We start from the raw sequence: 20,842 nt of genomic DNA, 5'->3' as shown, positions 1-20,842 counted from the left end.
GGAGATTGTATGTTGGGTGAGAAGTGCTTGTAAGTGTAATTGTAGTGTTGGAGTGGCTTTGGATGTATTTGTAGTCTGTGAACCAAGTGTAATCGGCCCGCGCAAGCCGACTGGGTGCAAGCACACTTAGTATGCGACACTGGTTCAACCACACCACCCCTTATGTCCGCCAATGCAGTACATGGCCTGAAGAACGCTCCCAAAGTTTATTACCCTGGCGGGGCGCGAACCCTCGTTCTTCAGTGTACGAAAACGCACACTTTACCACTGCACTACAGAGGCTCCATATATATATATATATATATATATATATATATATATATATATATATATATATATATAATTATATAATTACATACATATATATATATATATATATATATATATATATATATATATATATATATATATTAGGGTACTGGAAGCTGCCTGGGCGCTCGCGGCAGCTTCATTACTAACGATCTCAACCTAACCTAATTAAACCTAAATGCGGGCTTCGCCTCCCACACCCTCTATGATTTTAACCATCTTGCATTGTCATTAAGTCTAATGCTGGAAGTCCCCTATTCCTGTCGGACCAAAACTTGTAACCTAGCCTATCCTAATCATCCTGTGAAAGACCCACTGGAATATGAAATTTGGAATACTTGCGCCCGTGCGGTAAAGTACTAATAATTCCTACACTTAATTACTACTAGTATAAGTATCTGATTAAAGTAGCATCTTAATAATTAAGATGTCAGCAATTAGAGAGTGGGAGAAAACTAAGGTGACTCTGTATAACGTAAACACAACGGTCAGCCAATCACGAGAGAGAAGCCGCGTGAATCCGTCTCGGTGGTAAACATTCCTACACGAACGACCTCATAAAACAATGCTAAGTCATTTTTTTTTCTTTTTTTACCTTGACCAGCCGTGTATAACGCTACTACCAGCATTACGCTTACCACTATCGCCACTACTATCATTACCAACAAAGACTACCACCACTACCAGAATTACTCCTACCATTACCAACATTACTCCTACCACTACCAACATTACTCTTACCACTATCAATATTACTTTTACCAGTATCAGTATTACTCTTACCACTATCAACACTGTTCCTAGCACTACCACTATTACTCCTAGCACTACCACCATTACTCCTACCACTACCAACATTACTCCTACCACTGTCAAAATGGTTCCAGTTACCATCAGCATATTCTTAACACATCAACATTACACCTGCCACTAACGAAAATATTCCTATCACTACTCCTACCACTACCAGCACTAATCTTACCACCACCAGCATTACTCCTTCCACTACCAGCATTACTCCTGCCACTACCACCATGCTTCTTACCATTTTTACTGTCACTCCAACTATCATTACCATTACATTTATTGCACAAGGTATTACCTCATAAAGTAGTTATTACCATCAATAATGCCACAAAAGTCGTAATACCGGTGTAGTTACTGCTATTACTCTTTCTTTGATTACTAATGAAAATACCATTATTATATAACTGCATAAATTTACTACTACTACTACTACTACCACCACCACCACTACTGCTACTACTACTGCTGTTGTTGCTGCTACTACTACTACTACTACTACTACTACTACTACCACCACCCATATCCGTAAGTGTTGCAGGGTCTTATATAACCATCAGACTTCTGTTGGTGCCACCACAACAACCACTGTTACCAACATTCCCCAGTGACACACCAGTGGCAAATGGGGTACATCATCTGTATTATCTCACTTCTCTTATTTTCTATTTCCTTCCTTCCTTTCTTAATTCATTCATTCATTCATTGCCAGACGCCATGTATCCCAGACGGGGTGGCCAAGGGCTTAGAGTTAATTGTTTTACAGGGAGGGGCACTAATCCTCCACCAACCCCACTTGACGTAGGGATGTCTTTCTTAATGCATTAATTAATTAATTAATTAACCTAGTCCCTTCATTTTTTGTTTCTTTCATCTTGCCTTCCTCCATGTTCTTTTTACCTCCGCCAATGACGTTCGATGAAGTTTATGACGTATTCACCCGTGTCTGTTTGTCTGTATGTAGAAAATCTCTCTCTCCTCTTAAAAAAAAAAAAAAGTTGCTATCAGACTTCACTGAAATCTGGTCGATATGTGAGATGTTGGTCATGGAAGTTTATTAAATTTTGAGGTGGATCCGGATCCGGACGCAGGTTTAAATCATAACTTTTATTGGCGTCGGGGAGGGATGCGCTCTCTGATATTCTGTAATCTGGCAGAGTAAGGCCGCCGAATGAACTATGTGAGACCGTAAAAGTATCTGTGTGGCAGGAGAGAGGAATTACAGCGGCTGCTCATAAATTTTATTGGCGCTGACGGAGTTATGCGCTATATGAATGCTTTTGGGTTCTGCGTCCCTCTCTGTCTCTCTCTCTCGTCTTGTCATCTCCAAGCTTCTAGTGAGAGAGGAACGACAGAAACAGGCCAAGTTCCCTCCGATTTTCCTTCCTGGTTCACTCCCACTCTCTCCCCATTATCACTAACCTTCCGTCCTTCCCTCTCCTTGCTTCCTTTACCTTCCTCAAAGCACTTTTTCTTCCTCCAAACATTTTTGTTCCTTCAGCTGCTCATTTTCCCCCCCCAAACATTCGTTCATTCTTCAACACTGCCCTCCCCCCTCTTTTTTTTTTCTTCTTCCTTCAAGTACTTTACTGTTTTTTCCTTCAAACTCAGTTCCCTCCCTTCATGCATCCTCGAGGCATCTGTTTTTCTTCCAAGGAATTTACTTCTTAACCTGTCATGGCCGCGTCTTCTTTTTTCATATACTCTACCTAACGCTAGAATATATTTTAAAGCCAAGAATAAATCACAGACACTGATACCGTACCATTAACCTCTCATGGTCCCGACAACTTCAGGTCTGTTCCAGCTTACACCAGATGATTTTATTCTGGTGAAACTGAATCATAGGAACCTGAGTTTTCACCAACGGTGCTCCATTCTTCCTCGGTACACCCCATCCTTCTTCCTCCAGGCACTTACCGGTACGCGTTTCCTCCAGACACCCAGTCGCTCCTTCAAATTTTACGCCCAAGTACTCAATCCGTCCTCCCAGTCCTTCATTTCTCTTAAGTGTCCTTTTTCGCTCATGCACTACCTCACTATTTCCTTAAACATTACGTCCTTACTTTAAAGCTGTAGCTCTTTCCTTCACTCTCTGCGATACTGCCTTACTTTACATGCTATTTCTTTACTCCCCGCTCTACTTCTTCCGTTCATATTATCATTCCTTCCTTCATTCAAGCACACCATGTTCTCTTTGGCCACTTCATCTTTCCGCTAAGCAGTCAGTCTCTCTTCAAACTCCCACAGCGTTCCTTCAGGCAGTCCTTCCTTCAACCATCGCGTCACCATCAATCATACTCGCAGTTTTTCTTCTATTTTGTAGTTTTCCTGTACACACACACACACACACACACACACACACACACACACACACACACACACACACCATACTTAGAACACTTGACAATGCTGATTTAAGTCAAGTCTCTCTCTCTCTCTCTCTCTCTCTCTCTCTCTCTCTCTAACTGCGCCTTGGTATCGTATGACGGTGGGACTAAATGTAAACAACGGTCATGTATCTCAGGCTGCCTCACCATTGCCTCTGCTTCATTACTGCCCCAGACTCACCACTGCCCCTGCCTTACCACTGTCACTGCCCCTGCCTTACCACTGTCACTGCCCCTGCCTTACCACTCCCACCGCCTCTTCCTTACCACTGCCCCTGCTTCTGCCTTACCATTCCCTCTGCCTCTCCCTAATCACTGTCCCTGTCACACCACTGCCCTTTTTCTCCGCCTCACCACTGCCTCTACCTTACCTCTCCCTCTGCCTCACTACTGCCTCGGCCTCAACACAGCCTCTACCTCAACAATGCCTAGCCACTGCCTCTGTCTGCCTCACCACTTCTCAGCCTTGCCACCGCCGTTGCCTCACCGCTGCCTCAGCCTCACCACTGCCTCTGCCTCACCACTGCCTCTGCCTCACCACTGCCTCTGTTCAACCTTTTCCAATGTTGCCTGAGATGTATGGGCTGTTTAAATATTTTTGTCTGCCGGACTTACATATTTCTATGTGTCTGTCTACCATGTCTGTCTGACTGTCTGCTCGTTCTACATTAACTCAGTTCACCGTTACATTTCTGTGTCTTCTTCATGGTACCTATAACTGTCTCACCTGAGTCTCTGTCTCTTATTACAGTTTGCTCATACTGACTCACGGAAATTATCGTAATTTACCAGTTTGTTTCCCGCATCTGAATGGCACAGTAACAATACTACGGCTCTTCATCCTTCCCATAAATTTCATGACTGGCACTATTATTCTGGCGTAAAGCTGCTGTTACAGCTCAGCATTCAACATGGGAAGATGGCAGCTTTAAGCTAAGTTAACCCTTATTCAAAGAAAGGTCATGCCTGAGTTTGGTGGTTGCATGAGAAACGTGCTGCAAAAGTTACTGAAGACTATATTGTCCCGTGCACTATGAGAAATTTCCCCCAAAGTGAACAAAATCGTCTGGCAACAACAGAGTAGTTACTATAAGGTTTCCGACGCGCTAAAGGGTTAAAATGGAACATAGTCGCACACTGGTGTCTCACATTACACCCCCAACTGACTCACCGCCATCTCTGTTTCGCTTTAATCTCTATCTCGCTCTAGTCCCTTGCTGCTGCCTCACATAACGTCCCCAGCTGGCTTACCTCCTCCTGTCTCGCTCTGGTCTCTTACAGGTGTCTCACATTACGTCCCCAGCTGGCTTACCTCAGTCTTCGTTTCGCTCTAAATTCTTATGGGTGCCTAACATTACGCCCTCGCCTTCTTCACCTCAATCCACTGTATGCCTTGCCTTAATCTCTGTCTCACTCTAATGACTATCTTGCATTAATTTGTCTCGTCTCTTACAAGTATTTAACATTACAGTTACACCAGGCTCACCCAAGTTTGTCTTGCTCTGATCTGTTTACTTATAGTCTTTGTCACGCCCTAATATCTGTCTCACTTTAATAAAATTATGTCTCGCTTTAATCTGCCTTCTTCTAATCTATGGCTTGCTCTAATCTGTCTCGTTCTAACCTCTGTCTGGCTCTAATCTGTCTGGCTCTAATCCCTGTCTCCCTCCTCCTCTGTCTGACTCACCTCAATCTCCTGCAGGCGGTCCTCGCTGATGGCCTGCTGCTGCCTCAAGCTGCCCTCCAGCTCCCGGTTCCTTTCCAACAGTGTCTTGCCCAGCTCCGCCGCCAGCTGCAGGTCTGGGGACAAGGACGAGGGGCAATTAGCACATGTGGGTGAGTACGGCAGGTAGGCAATTGTATGTGTGGGTAATCGGGTTACTAGCATTCTGGGTGTAATTTTGTATGTGGGTGATTTGTGCAGTGACTGCGTACAGTATGATGTATAACTGTGTGGGGTAATTTTGTGTGTAAGTATATGTATGGATTAATTACAGATACAGTATGGGTAATTGTATGTGCACGGTGGCTAGTTGGGTACATACTGTGTGTGTGTATGTGGGAGGGAGGGCAATTTTGTACACCATGTGGAACAGTTCTATATTAAATAGTTAGGCGAGAATTATATGTGGGAAAATTAAATACCTAATGTGAATTTGTGTGGAGGCAATTATTTTTCACATAATTATGAGGTAATTACATACTCTGGAAATTATAGATAATATTATGTGGACAGTGTTACGCCCGACACTTACCTGTCGGGTGCTTACGAATTAGACAAACGCGAGTATATATATATATATATATATATATATATATATATATATGCACAGTATATACATATATGTATATCTATCTATCTACATATATATACATAATGTGTATGGGGGGATGGGGAGAATTAAACATGTACACTATAGTTATATATGTTAGACAATTGCATATGTGGTACAGTTGTATGTGGAATATATGCGTGCGGAAGAATGCAACATATGTGGAACAATTTATATGTGGGTAGGAAGAACCGTATGTGAGAAGGGTATGTAAATGGGTAAATATATATAGGGGACAGTAATATGCACGACACCATAATGATAATAGGTAAGTACGAAAAAAGTACAACGCATGTGGGGTAATGATATCTGCAGGACATTAATATAACCAGAAGATATTCAGTTCGCGAAGGAAACTTACTCGTGTATGTGGAGTAGCTATATGTCTGGGTTAATTATACGTGGAACTAAAAATATGGGATAATTGTACCTGTGGGAAAACTATACATATACTTGGAACAGTTAAGCAGTATTCTGTAGACAGACCAATAATTCAAACAATGTAAACAGATGCGTAGTACACTAACAGATGACATGGACATAACTGTGGGACGTGGGGTAATTAATGGCGGTATTACCACTGTAGTCAGGGAGGCAATTATACACATATGGGGCAGTTCTGGGACGGGCAGTTAAACAGATAATACTCGTATATGGAATTATTATGGTGTGGGAAAAATTATGACATGAAGCAACTGGGTGCGTGGGATGATTATAATTAAATTATTATTTTTTTTCCCCTCTCTCTCTACACACGTGTGTGTGTGTGTGTGTGTGTGTGTGTGTGTGTGTGTGTGTGTGTGTGTGTGTGTGTGTGTGTGTGTGTGTGTGTGTGTGTATCCATCTGTACATACAAAAGACATTGCCATAAAAAATATTCAGTGTTCGCGATCAGTGGTTGTTTTTTCGCTGTTATTATTATTATTATTATTATTATTATTGTCATTATTATTACCACTTAATACTATTATTACTCTTACCTATACTAATATTTATGTTTACGTATTTAAGTATATTTACTTTACATAAATCTTTCTATTGGAGTGAGGGGCAAACGGTTGATTGGCTGTGGAAAGTTCGTATCACCGTAATCAGTTTCTCCCCGGATGTGCCAGAATAGAACACCTCTTAAATACCTCATGATTTCTGGTTCCGACACCTTTTTAAATATATTTTTTATGTTGTCACCATCAAGTGGGTTATCACGGAAATGGCAAATGTGATTCTTCAATCGCACATTTAATTCGAGAAAAATTATAAATAAAATAGAATAAATCAGACGTTCCTGGACGATATGATATGCAGCCGTCTTAGTAGGAGTTTATAAAAAGAGTAAACCTGCTCCCTACTCCCATTTTGGCGTCATCTGTGGCACACTTGTCATTGTAAGATATGAGCAGCTTACACCTCACACGTACTACGAAGCGCAGTCAGCAACGACACAGAATGGTCAGACATGTTCTGTCATCACCACAGGTATAAGAAATTCTTGTTAAAAACTGGAGCATGTCCAAACCTTCGCGTTCTGTTTTAATAATACGACTCACACAGAAAGGGTGATAATGCTAATCAGTACTATACGGAATCATTATTTTTCCCATTCACAATTATAACACTGAACAAGGAGTTATGAGTTGAAAGCGACGATAAGGAGGAGGAGGAGGAGGAGGAGGAGGAGGAGAAGGAGAAGGAGAAGGAGAAGGAGAAGGAGAAGGAGAAGGAGGAGGAGGAGGAGGACTGCAAGATAACCTGCAGAAAATTACATTCCTAGTACAGCCTTACTATATGGCACGTTTGAGTACGTGACACAGAAATAACTAGCAGCACATGGCCACGAGGCACAGACGCTTCTCTCCCAGAGAGCCCCAGCTAATAATACATGTGTGTGTGTGTGTGTGTGTGTGTGTGTGTGTGTGTGTGTGTGTGTGTGTGTGTGTGTGTGTGTGTGTGTGTGTGTGTGTGTGTGTGTGTGTGTGTGTGTGTGTGTGTGTGTGTGTGTGTGTGTGTGTGTGTGTGTGTGTGTGTGTGTGTGTGTGTGTGTGTGTGTGTGTGCTGGGAGGAAGGGTTAGTATTGAAAAAGGGCAAAAATGGTCGGGTTACTGAACTCATTCGTGGATGCTGCCTCGGGTAGGAGATGAGACAAATATGATGACAGAAAAGAGGCGGCGACAGAATGGGTATATAAGAGGAAGACATATCTTTTAGTAAACAGACAAGATAAATACGAAGTGAGAATTAACTGACAGACCGATATCTATACTGTACATAAAAACAGAAAAGTAAACTGATGGACTGCTATATGGACAGATGTAGGCTGAGGGATATATTATTGTTGTGCTTGTATATAAAAAAAACAAAAAGCAAAATTTTGTGGGAATCAGACGACGGATGTGTACAGGAAGAGGAGGATTAATATAACGAATTAATAGGGAGAGAGAGAGAGAGAGAGAGAGAGAGAGAGAGAGAGAGAGAGAGAGAGAGAGAGAGAGAGAAATGAGGCTGATGGATAGACAGATAAATTTACAAATGTAGGCAGCCGGATACAGTGATGATCTTGTAAATACGGAAACATGTTGAAAAAAAAAAAAAACGTGTCGGACGATGGATAGACACAGGTAGATTGCGAGTAGACAGATGGATGAGACTGGTGGATGACAGCACAGAGCATGTGTGTGTGTGTGTGTGTGTGTGTGTGTGTGTGTGTGTGTGTGTGTGTGTGTGTGTGTGTGTGTGTGTGTGTGTGTGTGTGTGTGTGTGTGTGTGTGTGTGTGTGTGTGTGTGTGTGAGGACGTGATGGTATGCCACACACACACACACACACACACACACACACACCATGAGTAACCTCCCCCCACCGTCTGTCTCTGTCCGTCTCTCTCTCTCTCTCTCTCTCCTACGTACACAGCTGAGTAAGCCCTTCTCCCATGTAACTACTTGTCTGTCTATCTGTCTTCTGGTGATGGGAAGCTCGGTGAAGAAATAATGAGCTGGAGTTTTACACGTATTTTCTCCCTCCCATTCTTTTCCTCTCTCTCCTCCTCTTCTTTCTTCCTCCTCCTGTTCTTCTTCCTCTATTTCTTCTATCTAATTTCCTCTCTTCACATTACAAACACCATCTCAGCCTCTCTTCTTTATCTTCCTCCTCCTAATAATGATCCTCTTCGTTTTCTCTGTCGTTCTTCTTTATTTATCCCCATTTTATCTATTTTTATTTCCATCTCTGATTCCTCCTCATTTCTTATACGAACTATGCTTTAATCTTTATTGCTCCTCGTCTCCTACTCCTCCTCCCCGCATAGATCCGGAAGCCAGTGTTCAGGCGATGACCGACTGATGTTTCAAGGTCAGAGTAGGAGGCGGAAAGTAGAAGGAAGAGAAAGAGGAGGATGGGGAGGAGGTGGTGAGGGTGGGGTGAAGGAGGCGGAGGAGGAGGAAGGGAAGCAGGTGGTGGGGGTGGAGGTGAAGGAGGAGGAGGAAGAGAAAGAAGAGGAGGAGTTACGTTATACTAAATATACCCAGAGACCTCATGGGCTAAAGAGGTGGTCTGGCTTTAATTACTGGGCTAAATGCACTCCTTCCCAGCATCACCATTAGGAGGAGGAGGAGGAGGAAATTGAGGGTAAGAAAGACAGAAGTAGGAGAGGAGGAGGAAAAAAAAAAAGAAAGAGTACAGGGAAGTGAGAGAGTGTGAGAAACCGGGGATAATCGGAAGAAAATCGGTAGGGAGAGAAAATCGCGAGGAAGAAAAGGAACGACCGTAAAAGATTAGGAAGAAGAATGGAGGGAGAGGGAGGGAACGGGAAGGGTGGGGGAGACGAAGTTAATGTTGTGTATGGGGAGAGGGGGGAAAGCTGTTTTTGTATGGTAAAGGAGGAGGAGGAGGAGGAGGAGAAGGAGGAGGAGGAGGAGGAGATAATGGGAAAATTTAAGGAAAGGGCCAAAAGCTAGAAGTGTTAAAGGAAGGCTAATTAAAAGGATGTACAAATAAATGAAAATACCTAAGGAAGGAGAGTGTGAAATGCAAGAAAAGAAGGAAAAGGAGAGGAAGGAAGCAAGGAAAGAACAAGCAAACGAAGGAAGGAAGGAAGAAAAGGAATATGATGAAGGGAAAACGAAAGGATGGAAGAATGTATAAAGGATGGAAACAGTGGACATGAGAAAAATGGATAGAAATAGTAAAAAAAGAAAGGAGAGGTGAATGGTGTAGCCTTCAAATGAGTACGAAGGAGAGCAAACAGCATCAGTCCTAATGGTCCTCTCGAGGTTTTCTTACAGTTAAGACTATAATCATGATGTCAGTGTGAGTTAAGGATGGTAAAGAGGAGACAAGTAAGAAGAAAAGCGAATGAGGAAGGAGAGTAAGATGAGGAGATGGAAGATAAGCGTAGGAGAAGGGATAGTAAGACGTTAAGGAGAGGAGGATGAGGGGAGGGAGGGACAAGAAGAATAAAGAACTGATTCACGCTTGATCAACCGAGTCGCTAAAAACTACCACCACTCCCACCACCACCACCACCACCACAACCACCACTACCATCGTCACTACCACTATCATTACCACCATTGCTGCTACAATATTCTAAACTCCAACACAACCAATACTACCACTGCCACCCATTCTAGTAGTACCAAACCCACTGCACTAATATCACAGTTACCACCACCACCACCGTTAGCACTGCCATCAAAAACAGCACCATTACCACTACCACCACCACTGCCAACAATAATGGCTCCTATAATCCTCCAAATGCCTCCATTTCTACCAGTATTATATCTCCATGTACTAACACAACTATCACACTATTATCATAATACGATCTTCTGAAACTTACAGCAATCGACCACAATCTCTTCCAATATTGTTCTGTTACTGCCATAATCACCTTTGCGACCAATCGATTCACCTATCTACTTACTTATCTCAACCTACTACCTTCCTGCATGCCTACCAGTCTCCCTATCTACCAACAGGCTACCTACCACCATGCATTTGCACATCCTTTCCTGGCAGCGTAATTGAACATTTAAATTTCTATCCTTTCACACCTTTGCTCCTTCTACTTACCTATAATACGCTTTCCACACTTCCACATCTCTGTTTACAACCTTCCACTCCTTTCCTACGCGTTCTTGCTAACTTGTGCCTATTTATTTACATTCATATACCTCTCTATCAACCTACTTACGCTCAAAATACACCAATATCCCTATTATACTCTCTTTACCTTGTCAAAAACTGCCATCATTGTATCTTGACTGCTGAGCTATAACAGTGGATTAACACTACAATATGGTGCTAGTCAAGAGGAAGTTCTATGGAAAAGATGCAGAGCCTTAGTACTGTTATTTTATGTCATTGGACTACGAAAAATAGCCGCAAAAGGACGAAAATCTGAGCCCGGTTAAAGTAAATGAACTGTAGTAACTGTCTCAGCACCTTCTACCTACCTACCTACCAACTTACTTACCTACGGTACTTCCAAATGAACAGTACTTCTGCTTGTCCATTCACCTACGTACGTCTCTGTCACCTACCTACCTACCTTCCTACTTCCCCACACTCCAAACCTCAAAAATGTGAAGTCATTAACACACACACACACACACACACACACACACACACACACACACACACACACACACACACAGTACACTGGCGGTAGTGATGGCAACAGTGGTTAGCTTTGTGACAGTGGTAGTGGTGACAGAGACAGTGTTGACAGTGGTGGTAACTGTGATAGTGGTAGTAATTGTAATAGTAGAGAGTTAAAAGGAGGCTAGCTACAGTAACAGCAGTAGTAGCAATGGTAGCAGAGATGGTGGTGGGAGTGGTGGTGGTGATGTAAATGGTGGTAAAAGTAATGACAGTGACTAGCAGTAATAATGTAAGAGGGATGGTGGTGGTAAATGCAACAGGAATAGCGAGAATGATAAGTGTAGCATTGGTAGTAGAAGGTAGTAGGAATAACAATGGTGGCAGATAATGGTAGGAGTAGCAGTGGTGGTAGATGGTGGTAGGAGTAGCAGTGGTTGATGTTGGTGGAAGAAGTGGTACGGGTGGTAGAGAGAGGTAGGAGTAACAGTGCTGCTAAAGGTAGTAGAGGTGGTAAGAATAGTAGTTGTGGTAAATGGTGGTAGAACAGCAATGGTGGTAGTTAGTCATGGGAGATGTGATGGAAGCTTGTAACTGTGGAAGATGGTAGAAAGAGTGAATGGCAGTGGTGGATGATGGTGGAGAGAGAATATCAGTGGTGGAAGATGGTGGACGGAATGAATAGCAGTAGTGGACGATGGCGGAAGGAGTGAATGGCAGTGGTGGAGGATGATGGACGGAGTGAATAGCAATGGTGAAAGATAGTAAAAAGAGCGAGGAGTAGTACTGGAAGATGATGTTGGAAGATAGTGGAACCAGAGAAAAGTAGTGTTGGAAGATGGTGGAAAGGAGAAGTGTAATGCTGGAAGATGGTGGCAGGAATGAATGGCGGTGGTGGAGGATGGTGGAAGGAATGAAGAGGAGGGATGAGAGAGAGTGGAAGGAAAGAATATTAGTGGAGCAAGATGGTGGAAAGAGAGAAAAGTAATGGTGTTTGATGGTCGGAGGAGTGAATAGTAGCACTGGAAGATGTAGAAAGGGAGAAATGCAGTGTTGGAAGATGGTGGCAGGGGTGAATGGCAGTGGTGTCAGTACAGTAGAGAGCTGGTCCGAGGTGTGACTCAGCTCTGTGTCACACGGTACCACCACCACCCACCACCATCGCTTACAACAATTACCCTCCACCATTACATTACATATCACACACGTACATCCACTGGGAATTGCAACCACTCTTACCATCGCTGCCAGTCACTATGGAAAACACTGCCAGCTTTACTAGTATCGCAACATGATACTGGTGTTTATCAACAATATTGCCAGTACACGCTACCGCTACTTCTCTGCCACCATTATTTAAGTCACTACATGCTACAACTATTTCTTTACCAACATTCTCTGTCACTGTCTGTTCCTCATCTAGCACTAACAAAATCACCACATGCCACCACTATTTCTCTGCCAACATTACCAACGGTGCCAGCTGGATATTATGATACCCCCACACACCATAAGTTTTATACTTAGTGCAAAAACTTCTTCACTATGAATGACGTCCTTTTTGTACCCTTCTTGCGATCTCTATGCGATATACTTTCGAGTCCTAAAAAGTACATACCGTATTGCCTTCATTAACCCGTCCATTACGAAATATCCCCTAAGCTGAATAACATCTTCCAACAGTAACAAAGGTAAAATATGGTAACCAGTTACGTTCCAGGCTGAAGAGGTTAATGCTACTTCTTTCACCTTAATTTAGACCAGATTTTCGACATTTTGCAACTTATTTCACGTAGCTATGAGACAGAAAATGGCATGCCTGTGGCTCTATATTCTTTCCAAAGCACCCCTTTGTGATTAGTATCATATTCTAACGTAAATCTCTTGTTACAGCTTAGCACTAACGATGGAGAGATGACAATTTTAGGCCAAGTTAGATTAAAAAGAGTATAATATTCCCAGTTTTCCATATACAGTCGTGGACAGTAATATCGCTACACTTTTCAGTCGCACATTTATGAGAATCCTATTCTGCAAAGGTTGTTGAGCTCGAAGATCGCATCACTGATTTTTGCTGTTGCGTTGTATCATAATGAAATGACTCAGTCCTGTCGGCAACTATACACAGCTAGTCAGCTAAACATCAGTCTTTATCAGTCGATCTTTACCCCTGCCAACGACCTCCAGGCTTTCAAGAGCAATGGGTCTAGTCACCTTTAAATGAGTGGATAATGATTTTGGCTCTTTTATTTAGCGTTTTTGGAAGATACGGACTCTGCAGGTTTTTATCCACTAGTTCCTGTTTTCTGCATTAAAAATAATGATAAGTCCGAGCTGTCATTAACACTCAAGAACAGATCGACACTGTACTGTTTTTACACTAACTTGGCCTAAAATTACCATCTCTCCATCTTGAGATCTGAATTGTAACATAAGGTGGCGTCCACACGTGTGCTGGAACAAGTGCTGGCAACAAGTAAACAACACAATAACGACCAAGATGCAAACATGCTGGAAACAGCAATGTCCGGACCATGTTGGCAACATCATGATGAAGTCTCAGCTGCCTCGTATGGACACACTTATCCCATCACCTCTGCTGCCAGCAGGTTTGAAAATGTGCTGTAACGTGTTTGCATACATATGTCCAAATACTGCAGCGTAAATGTATCCAAACATGTTGCCAGCTGTTTTGTCAACACATGGTCGAGTACACGTGTGGCCCCGCACTTACAGTAACACTAGAACATAGTATACTAGTGTGAAAAAGTGTTGATGGGAAGGATGTAGAGCTGTAGCAATGCCTTTTTCTGCCGCTGACCTACGAGAAATAAGTTGCAAAGGGACGAAAATCTGGGCCAGGTTAGAGTAAAAACAGTATGGTGTTTTATTCCAAGTAGGTTGACGCCAAACGATTTTATTTACCTAACTGTATGTCAGACAAGCTTGTCACCATTAAACTTTCACGGTTACAACAGCTTTAGTTTTCCAGCTAGTGCTAAACGATTTTATCAAGTTGAGCAGGCGACTTAGAAGCCTAAGTGTTAATATAATCACCAAAAACTAACACTGTTTCTTACCAACACTGACAGCATTACCTCATTTAGCTACTGTTTTTCTCCCACACTGTCTCCAACACTTATCGACCACAATTATTAGTATCCCCATTGACAAAACCTGTCCCTAACATCTTGCTTGATTTTCTACAGCAATCTTCTACAACCAGGCCTGTTCAACTTCCCGCCATAACTACCCATATCAAGAACTATGGGTCACAAAAGTATCGGTGCACAATATGCGAGAAACATTTGGGACCACAGAACGAAGATCACTGAAAAATTAGTGTCCGACCTACCACATGTTAGTAGCGTTGATGTCGTGATATGTCGTATATCGCCAACCAGCAATATCCTCTTGCAAACATACTGTACAACATGTGTTATGTTTATATAAACAAGTGATGCCAGGCACAACAAACCTCGCCCGAAAGTAGTTATTCTATTTTCAACCGTTTTCAAGTTATAGCCCTCTGAAAATCCGTGATCTTGAATTTGACCTTTCAAGGTCACTCAAGGTCAATGATAACGGTGCCAAATGAAAGGCCAGATGGGAGTTCCTGTATGCTGATAATGGTAAATACCTCTACCTTCAACCAGTTTCAAGTTATTCATCATCATTCATTGCCAGACGCCATGTATCCCAGACGGGGTGGCCAATGGCTTAGAGTTAACTGTTTTACTCGTACAGGGAGGGGCACTAATCCTCCACCAACCCCACTTGACACGTAAGGATGCCAACAGCATCTGGTGTTCCCAGGCGGTCACCCATCCAAGTACTAACCAGACCCAGGTTATTGCCCTCTGAAAATCCGTAACCTTGATTTTGCCTTTTCAGGGTCACTCGATTACCTCCAAAATTAAATTAACGTTTTTTGGGGAACAGTGCCCATACATCCTGAAAGTTTCATGTAATTTCATTCAGCCGTTTTCCCGTAATGAGATTTTCTATAACTTGATTACAGTAAATATCTCTATTTTCACCCACTTTCGAGTTATAAGCCCCGAATATCCGTAACCTTGAGTTTGACCTTTCAAGGTCACTTAAGATCAAAGGTCATGGTACCGATTAAACTCCATTTGGGACTTCCCATATCTTGATAACGGTAAATCTCTATCTTCAACCAGTTTTGAGTTGTAGCCCCCTGAATAACCGTGACCTTGAGTTTGATCTTTCAAGGTCACTTCAGGTCATAGGCCATTGTACCAATTAAAAGCCCAAATGGAACTTCGTATATGCTGATAATAGTTTCTATCTGCAATCAGTTTCGAGTTATAGCCACCTGAATATTCGTGACCTTGAATTTGACCTTTCAAGGTCACTCAAGGTCAAAGGTCTTGGTGCCAAATGAAAGACCAGATGGGAGTTCCTGTATGCTGATAATGGTAAATACCTCTACCTTCAACCAGTTTCAAGTTATTGCCCTCTGAAAATCCGTGACCTTGATTTTGACTTTTCAGGGTCACTCGATTACCTCCAAAATTAAATTAACGTTCTTTGGGGACCAGTGCCCATACATCCTGAAAGTTTCATGTAATTTCATTCAGCCGTTTTCCCGTAATGTTGCTAACAAACAAAGAAACAAAGAAACTCGACCAAAATCAATACCTCGCCGGACTTTGTCCGGGAGAGGTAACCATTTTTCATACTGTACACAATGAGACATTGATAAACATCAGCTGTTGTTCGAATGTTTTCGGTAGGCATCGAACCCCCTGTGCACCGATACTTTTGTGACCCATAGTACACACGTAATCACTAGCTATCATCCACCAATCACCGCCTCTACCCATCCATCCATTTATAAAACAAACCTGCTACCTCTTATCATACACCATTCACCTTTATCAGTGCCACTCTGACTACAATCAGTCAAACCACTAGCCAAAACTACTTCTATCTACCCTAACTGTCACGCCCACCACCACACTAATTTTTCAATACGGTACTACAGCCACTGTCTGTTATCACCACAACCACCACCAAAAGAAAAATTCCATTCCCACCACCACATCTACTGCCCCACGACCATTACTATGTATCTTACCAGCACAACCACTAGCTACCTCTCACCATCACAACTACTATCTGCCAACACATCTTTATTAACACACACACACACACACACACACACACACACACACACACACACACACACACACACACACACACACACACACACACAATCTTTGACTATCACCAGTACCAACACAGTCTACAACCATCACAAATATTTACTACCACCACAGCCACTTTCTGCAACCATCACTACTTTTCTAGTAACACCATCACTGTCTACTACCACCACAAACTCCACCGCCATCACCACCGCCACGACACTACCACCACCACTCCAACTATCATCACCATTATTATTTACCAGCACCAGCACCAGCACCACCACGACTACCTACCACAACCACTATTACCACCACGACTACCTACCTCTACCATCATCATCACCACGAATATCTACCCCTACCACCACCATCACCACGACTGTCTACCTCTACCACCATCATCACCACGACTGTCTACCTCTACCACCATCACCACCACGACTGTCTACCTCTACCACCATCATCACCACGACTATCTACCTCTACCACCATCATCACCACGACTGTCTACCTCTACCACCATCATCACCACGACTGTCTACCTCTACCACCATCATCACCACGACTGTCTACCTCTACCACCATCACCACCACGACTGTCTACCTCTACCACCATCATCACCACGACTGTCTACCTCTACCACCATTACCAGCAGGACTATCTACCACTGGCACCATTACCACCCCCACCACAATCAGGACTCACGTATCCCCGCGTCGTGACTCACCCCAAAAGAGCAGTCGATTGAACTCTCACCCCTGCCTCTCGCCTTTCATCCCTCTTTACTCCCTCCCGCACCCCCGCTTTTTTCCTCCCTCACTCTCCTCGTCTTTCCTTTCTTTCTCCTTCATTCACTCTTTTTTCCTCCCTTCCTCCCCTCGTCTCTTCTCTCTCTCTCCTTCCCCCCCCCTCTCTCTCTGTCTCTGTGTCTGTCTGTCTGTCTGTCTATCTGTCTGTTTGTCTCTCTCGATAGATAGATAGATAGATAGATAGATAGATAGACAGATAGATAGATAGATAGATAATTAGGAAAGACGTTAAGTAGATGAGAATGTTAATAAAATTTGGAAAGGTACATTAAGATATACTTAAGGACTGACAGGCATAAAATATATATGCACAGTTGGAAGAGAAGAATCAGGGTAGGAATGCCAGAAAGTTGTGACGTACGTAAATGGAGACTGGGCAGGCAGGTAGTAAAATAAATTAACTATAGATGGGTATGAAGGAGAACTGTACGGTAGGAAAATGCATGGATTCTGTTGATAGGAAAGTGGAAAGACAGGCAAATGAATGAGCAGATAAGTAGATGGGTAAGACAGTAAAGGGAGGTAAAACATGCAGGAACCTAGAGACTGTACGGATGGACAGACAGGTAAATGGATGGGAATATATGAAAGTACAGAAGCAGGCAATTAAATGAGCAGGCGCTGAAGGTACCTAGGCTGGAAAGTAGAGGCGGGAAATGGATGGGCAGGTGATGGGTAAATAGATACTGTATGCAGGCAAGAAAGTAGTGAGGCAAGCAGAAAAGTAGAGGGGCAGGCAAACTGATGGGCAGCTGGAGACCGTGGGGGAGAAACTGGATTAGATGGGGAGGAAAAATGGATAGGGTGGAAAGAAGAAAAGAAGGAAGGAAAATTACAGTTCTTTGCTGATTATCCACACGCTAGCAAGTCGTCAGGGAAATGGAAGAAAAGGTGGTGGGAGAGAGAGAGAGAGAGAGAGAGAGAGAGAGAGAGAGAGAGAGAGAGTTGCGAAAAGGGAAATTCTGAAACTGAACGGAGGAAAAATAAAGTTGAGAAATGTGGTAATAGTGCATGTCGAAAAAATTGGGAGAGAGAGAGAGAGAGAGAGAGAGAGAGAGAGAGAGAGTGGGGGGGGGGGTTGCCATACGCTAAAACCATCACGTCTACCACAACTACTAACATCAACTACACTACCTTCATCCTCCACGGCTACCATCATCTACAACTACCATCACCGCCATATTACCACCATCCACAACTATTGCTGCCATTGACCACTACTACCATTATCTACCATAACTACAACCGTCAACCACAGCCACCACTGTCGACCACAACTACCATCACTGCCCCACCCCACCATTACCATGACCACCAATACTGACCTCACAACCACCATTCACCACGGCAACCCTTATCAACCGCAATTATCACCATCACCCGTAAGTTTTGCCATCACTGACCTAACTCCAACCACAACCTACCACAACTACCATTACTAACCCCACAATCAGCATTTTCAACCACAGCTACCATCGTTAACCACAACTACTACCATCTACCAAAACTACCGCCATGTACGTACCACAACTACCATCAATAAGCCCCTACCGCTATTTATCAAAACTACCATTACTGACCCACAACCACCATAATCAACCACAGCTACCACCATCAACCACAACTACCACCTTCGGAGAGGAGAAATGGAGAAATTGGTAACAGTTGCGTTCATGGTCATCCGTCTCTCTCTCTCTCTCGCTCATTCTCTCTCTCTCTCTCTCTCTCTCTCTCTCGTTTTACTTTCTCTTTTTCCATTCTCTTCCTTCCTGTCTACTTTCACTCGGCCTTCTCTCTCTGTCTTCCTCTTCCTCCCACCTTCTTCCCTTTCTCTTTCTTGTTCTTCCTTCCGCTTTCTTCCCAGTAAATAAATATATCAATTGTGAAGAAAAAATGACAATGAAAAAAAGAGCGAAAGGAAAGAGTGGGGGGAGGGAGCCAAGGGTAACGAATACTGACAAAAATGTGTAAATGAATGCATGCATGAAGGAAGGAAGGAAGGAAGGAAGGAAGGAGAGTAAGAAGGATGGACTAAAGGAAGATATAATAATTAATACGGTAAAAATAGCAAATACTAAATAGATAAATGTAAATGACAGTAAATAAAAATAGTTAACTAAATACATTCACCAATAAATGACTGACTGACAAGATGAATGACTGAATTAATGACAGGGAAAAAAGGAAGGAAGGAAGGAAGGAAGTGGCAGAGGTCATGGTAGCTGCTATAATTGCAAGGTTGAGGCTTTTCAATATTAGGCAAGGTGACGGGATGGTGGAAGTTGTGGAGGAATAGTGGTAGAATGCCACTGGAATTGTGGTAGATGTGGTAATGAGGTAGGTATCGTGGTAGGTGTGGTACAGTAATGGTAGTTAGGTAGGAATAGTAATACAACACCGGTAGGATGTTGGTAGCTAATATAATTATGTAGGAATAGTGGAAGGTCGCCGGTGAGATGATATGGTAGTTCGGTAGTTAGGCAGAAACACTGGTTGAATTTAAGTGGAATGGTGGTAGCTGAGTTGTAATAGTGTAAAAAATTGGAGGGATGGTAGTAGTTGCGGTAGTTGGGTAGGAATAGTATCAGAACGCTGCGCCGGGGGAATGGTGGTAGTTGTGGTAGTTAGGCAGAAACAGTTGTTGACGGCCAGTGGAATGGTGGTAGCTGTGTAATAATAGTAGCAGAAAGCAGGACGAATGGTGATAGTTGGGCAGGAATAGTGGTAGAACGGGGGTGGGATGGTAGTGGATGTGAAGAAATAGTAATAAAACTTAGGCGGGATGGTAGTAGCTGCGTACCAACTGGTTGAACGAAAAGGGGATAGTGGTAGTTGCAATAGATGTGTAATGGCGTGTAACAGTTGTGGCAGAAGTAAGGGATGGTGGTGGTTGTGGTGGTGGTGAAGAAATAGTGACAGAACAAGGATGAGATGGTGGTAGTTGTGGTAGCTGAGTAATGGTGTTGGTAAGTATGCAGTAATGGTGGTAACACACAGAATATTTGCTAATATGACAAGCGATGTTGGTGGCCGAGGTTGCAGCAGTTGCAGTAGTTAGATTTTTGGTTGCTGGCACGTATACTAGCGAAAGGACACAGTGACAGAGTGTGGTGGCAGGGATACTAAAGTTAGCAGTGACACCGAAGACAGTGGCAGTGACAACAATGGAGATAACAATGAAAAGTGGGTAACAGTGACAATGGTAGAAGTCGTGACGACGCTGGGTGAGGTGATATCAAACGAATATAAAGGTGGTGATAGTGACAACAATGGCAGCAAGAGGAAACAATGAGAGGGCTGGTGGTAGCATTGCCCTCCTCCCACAGTTATACTGATAACAACCAAGTGACACTGCAACATCCTAGGTCACATAGCAATATCAGGCACTGTTAGCTGAGGTCAGGTCAGAGAAGGTCAGTTTAA

At 43.1% G+C, this 20,842-nt stretch overlaps 1 protein-coding gene across 1 annotated transcript in view; it reads right to left on the bottom strand.

Annotated features, from left to right (window-relative positions):
* Cen (cerebellar degeneration-related protein 2-like) overlaps window positions 1-20,842 on the bottom strand; it is a 168,290-nt gene that overhangs the window by 55,090 nt on the left and 92,358 nt on the right. Inside the window, exon 2 of the mRNA XM_080273633.1 lies at window positions 5,191-5,303. Within this exon, the coding sequence (XP_080129759.1) occupies window positions 5,191-5,303 (113 nt within the window). The remainder of the gene's footprint in view (window positions 1-5,190; window positions 5,304-20,842) is intronic.

This window comes from Coenobita brevimanus, chromosome 55 (assembly GCF_032717465.1).
Source record: "Coenobita brevimanus isolate Jiangsu-jjx chromosome 55, ASM3271746v2, whole genome shotgun sequence".
NCBI classification, from domain to species: Eukaryota; Metazoa; Arthropoda; class Malacostraca; order Decapoda; family Coenobitidae; genus Coenobita; species Coenobita brevimanus.
Note: the sequence above shows the minus strand (reverse complement) of the source record. Positions and strands in the feature narration are given on the sequence as shown.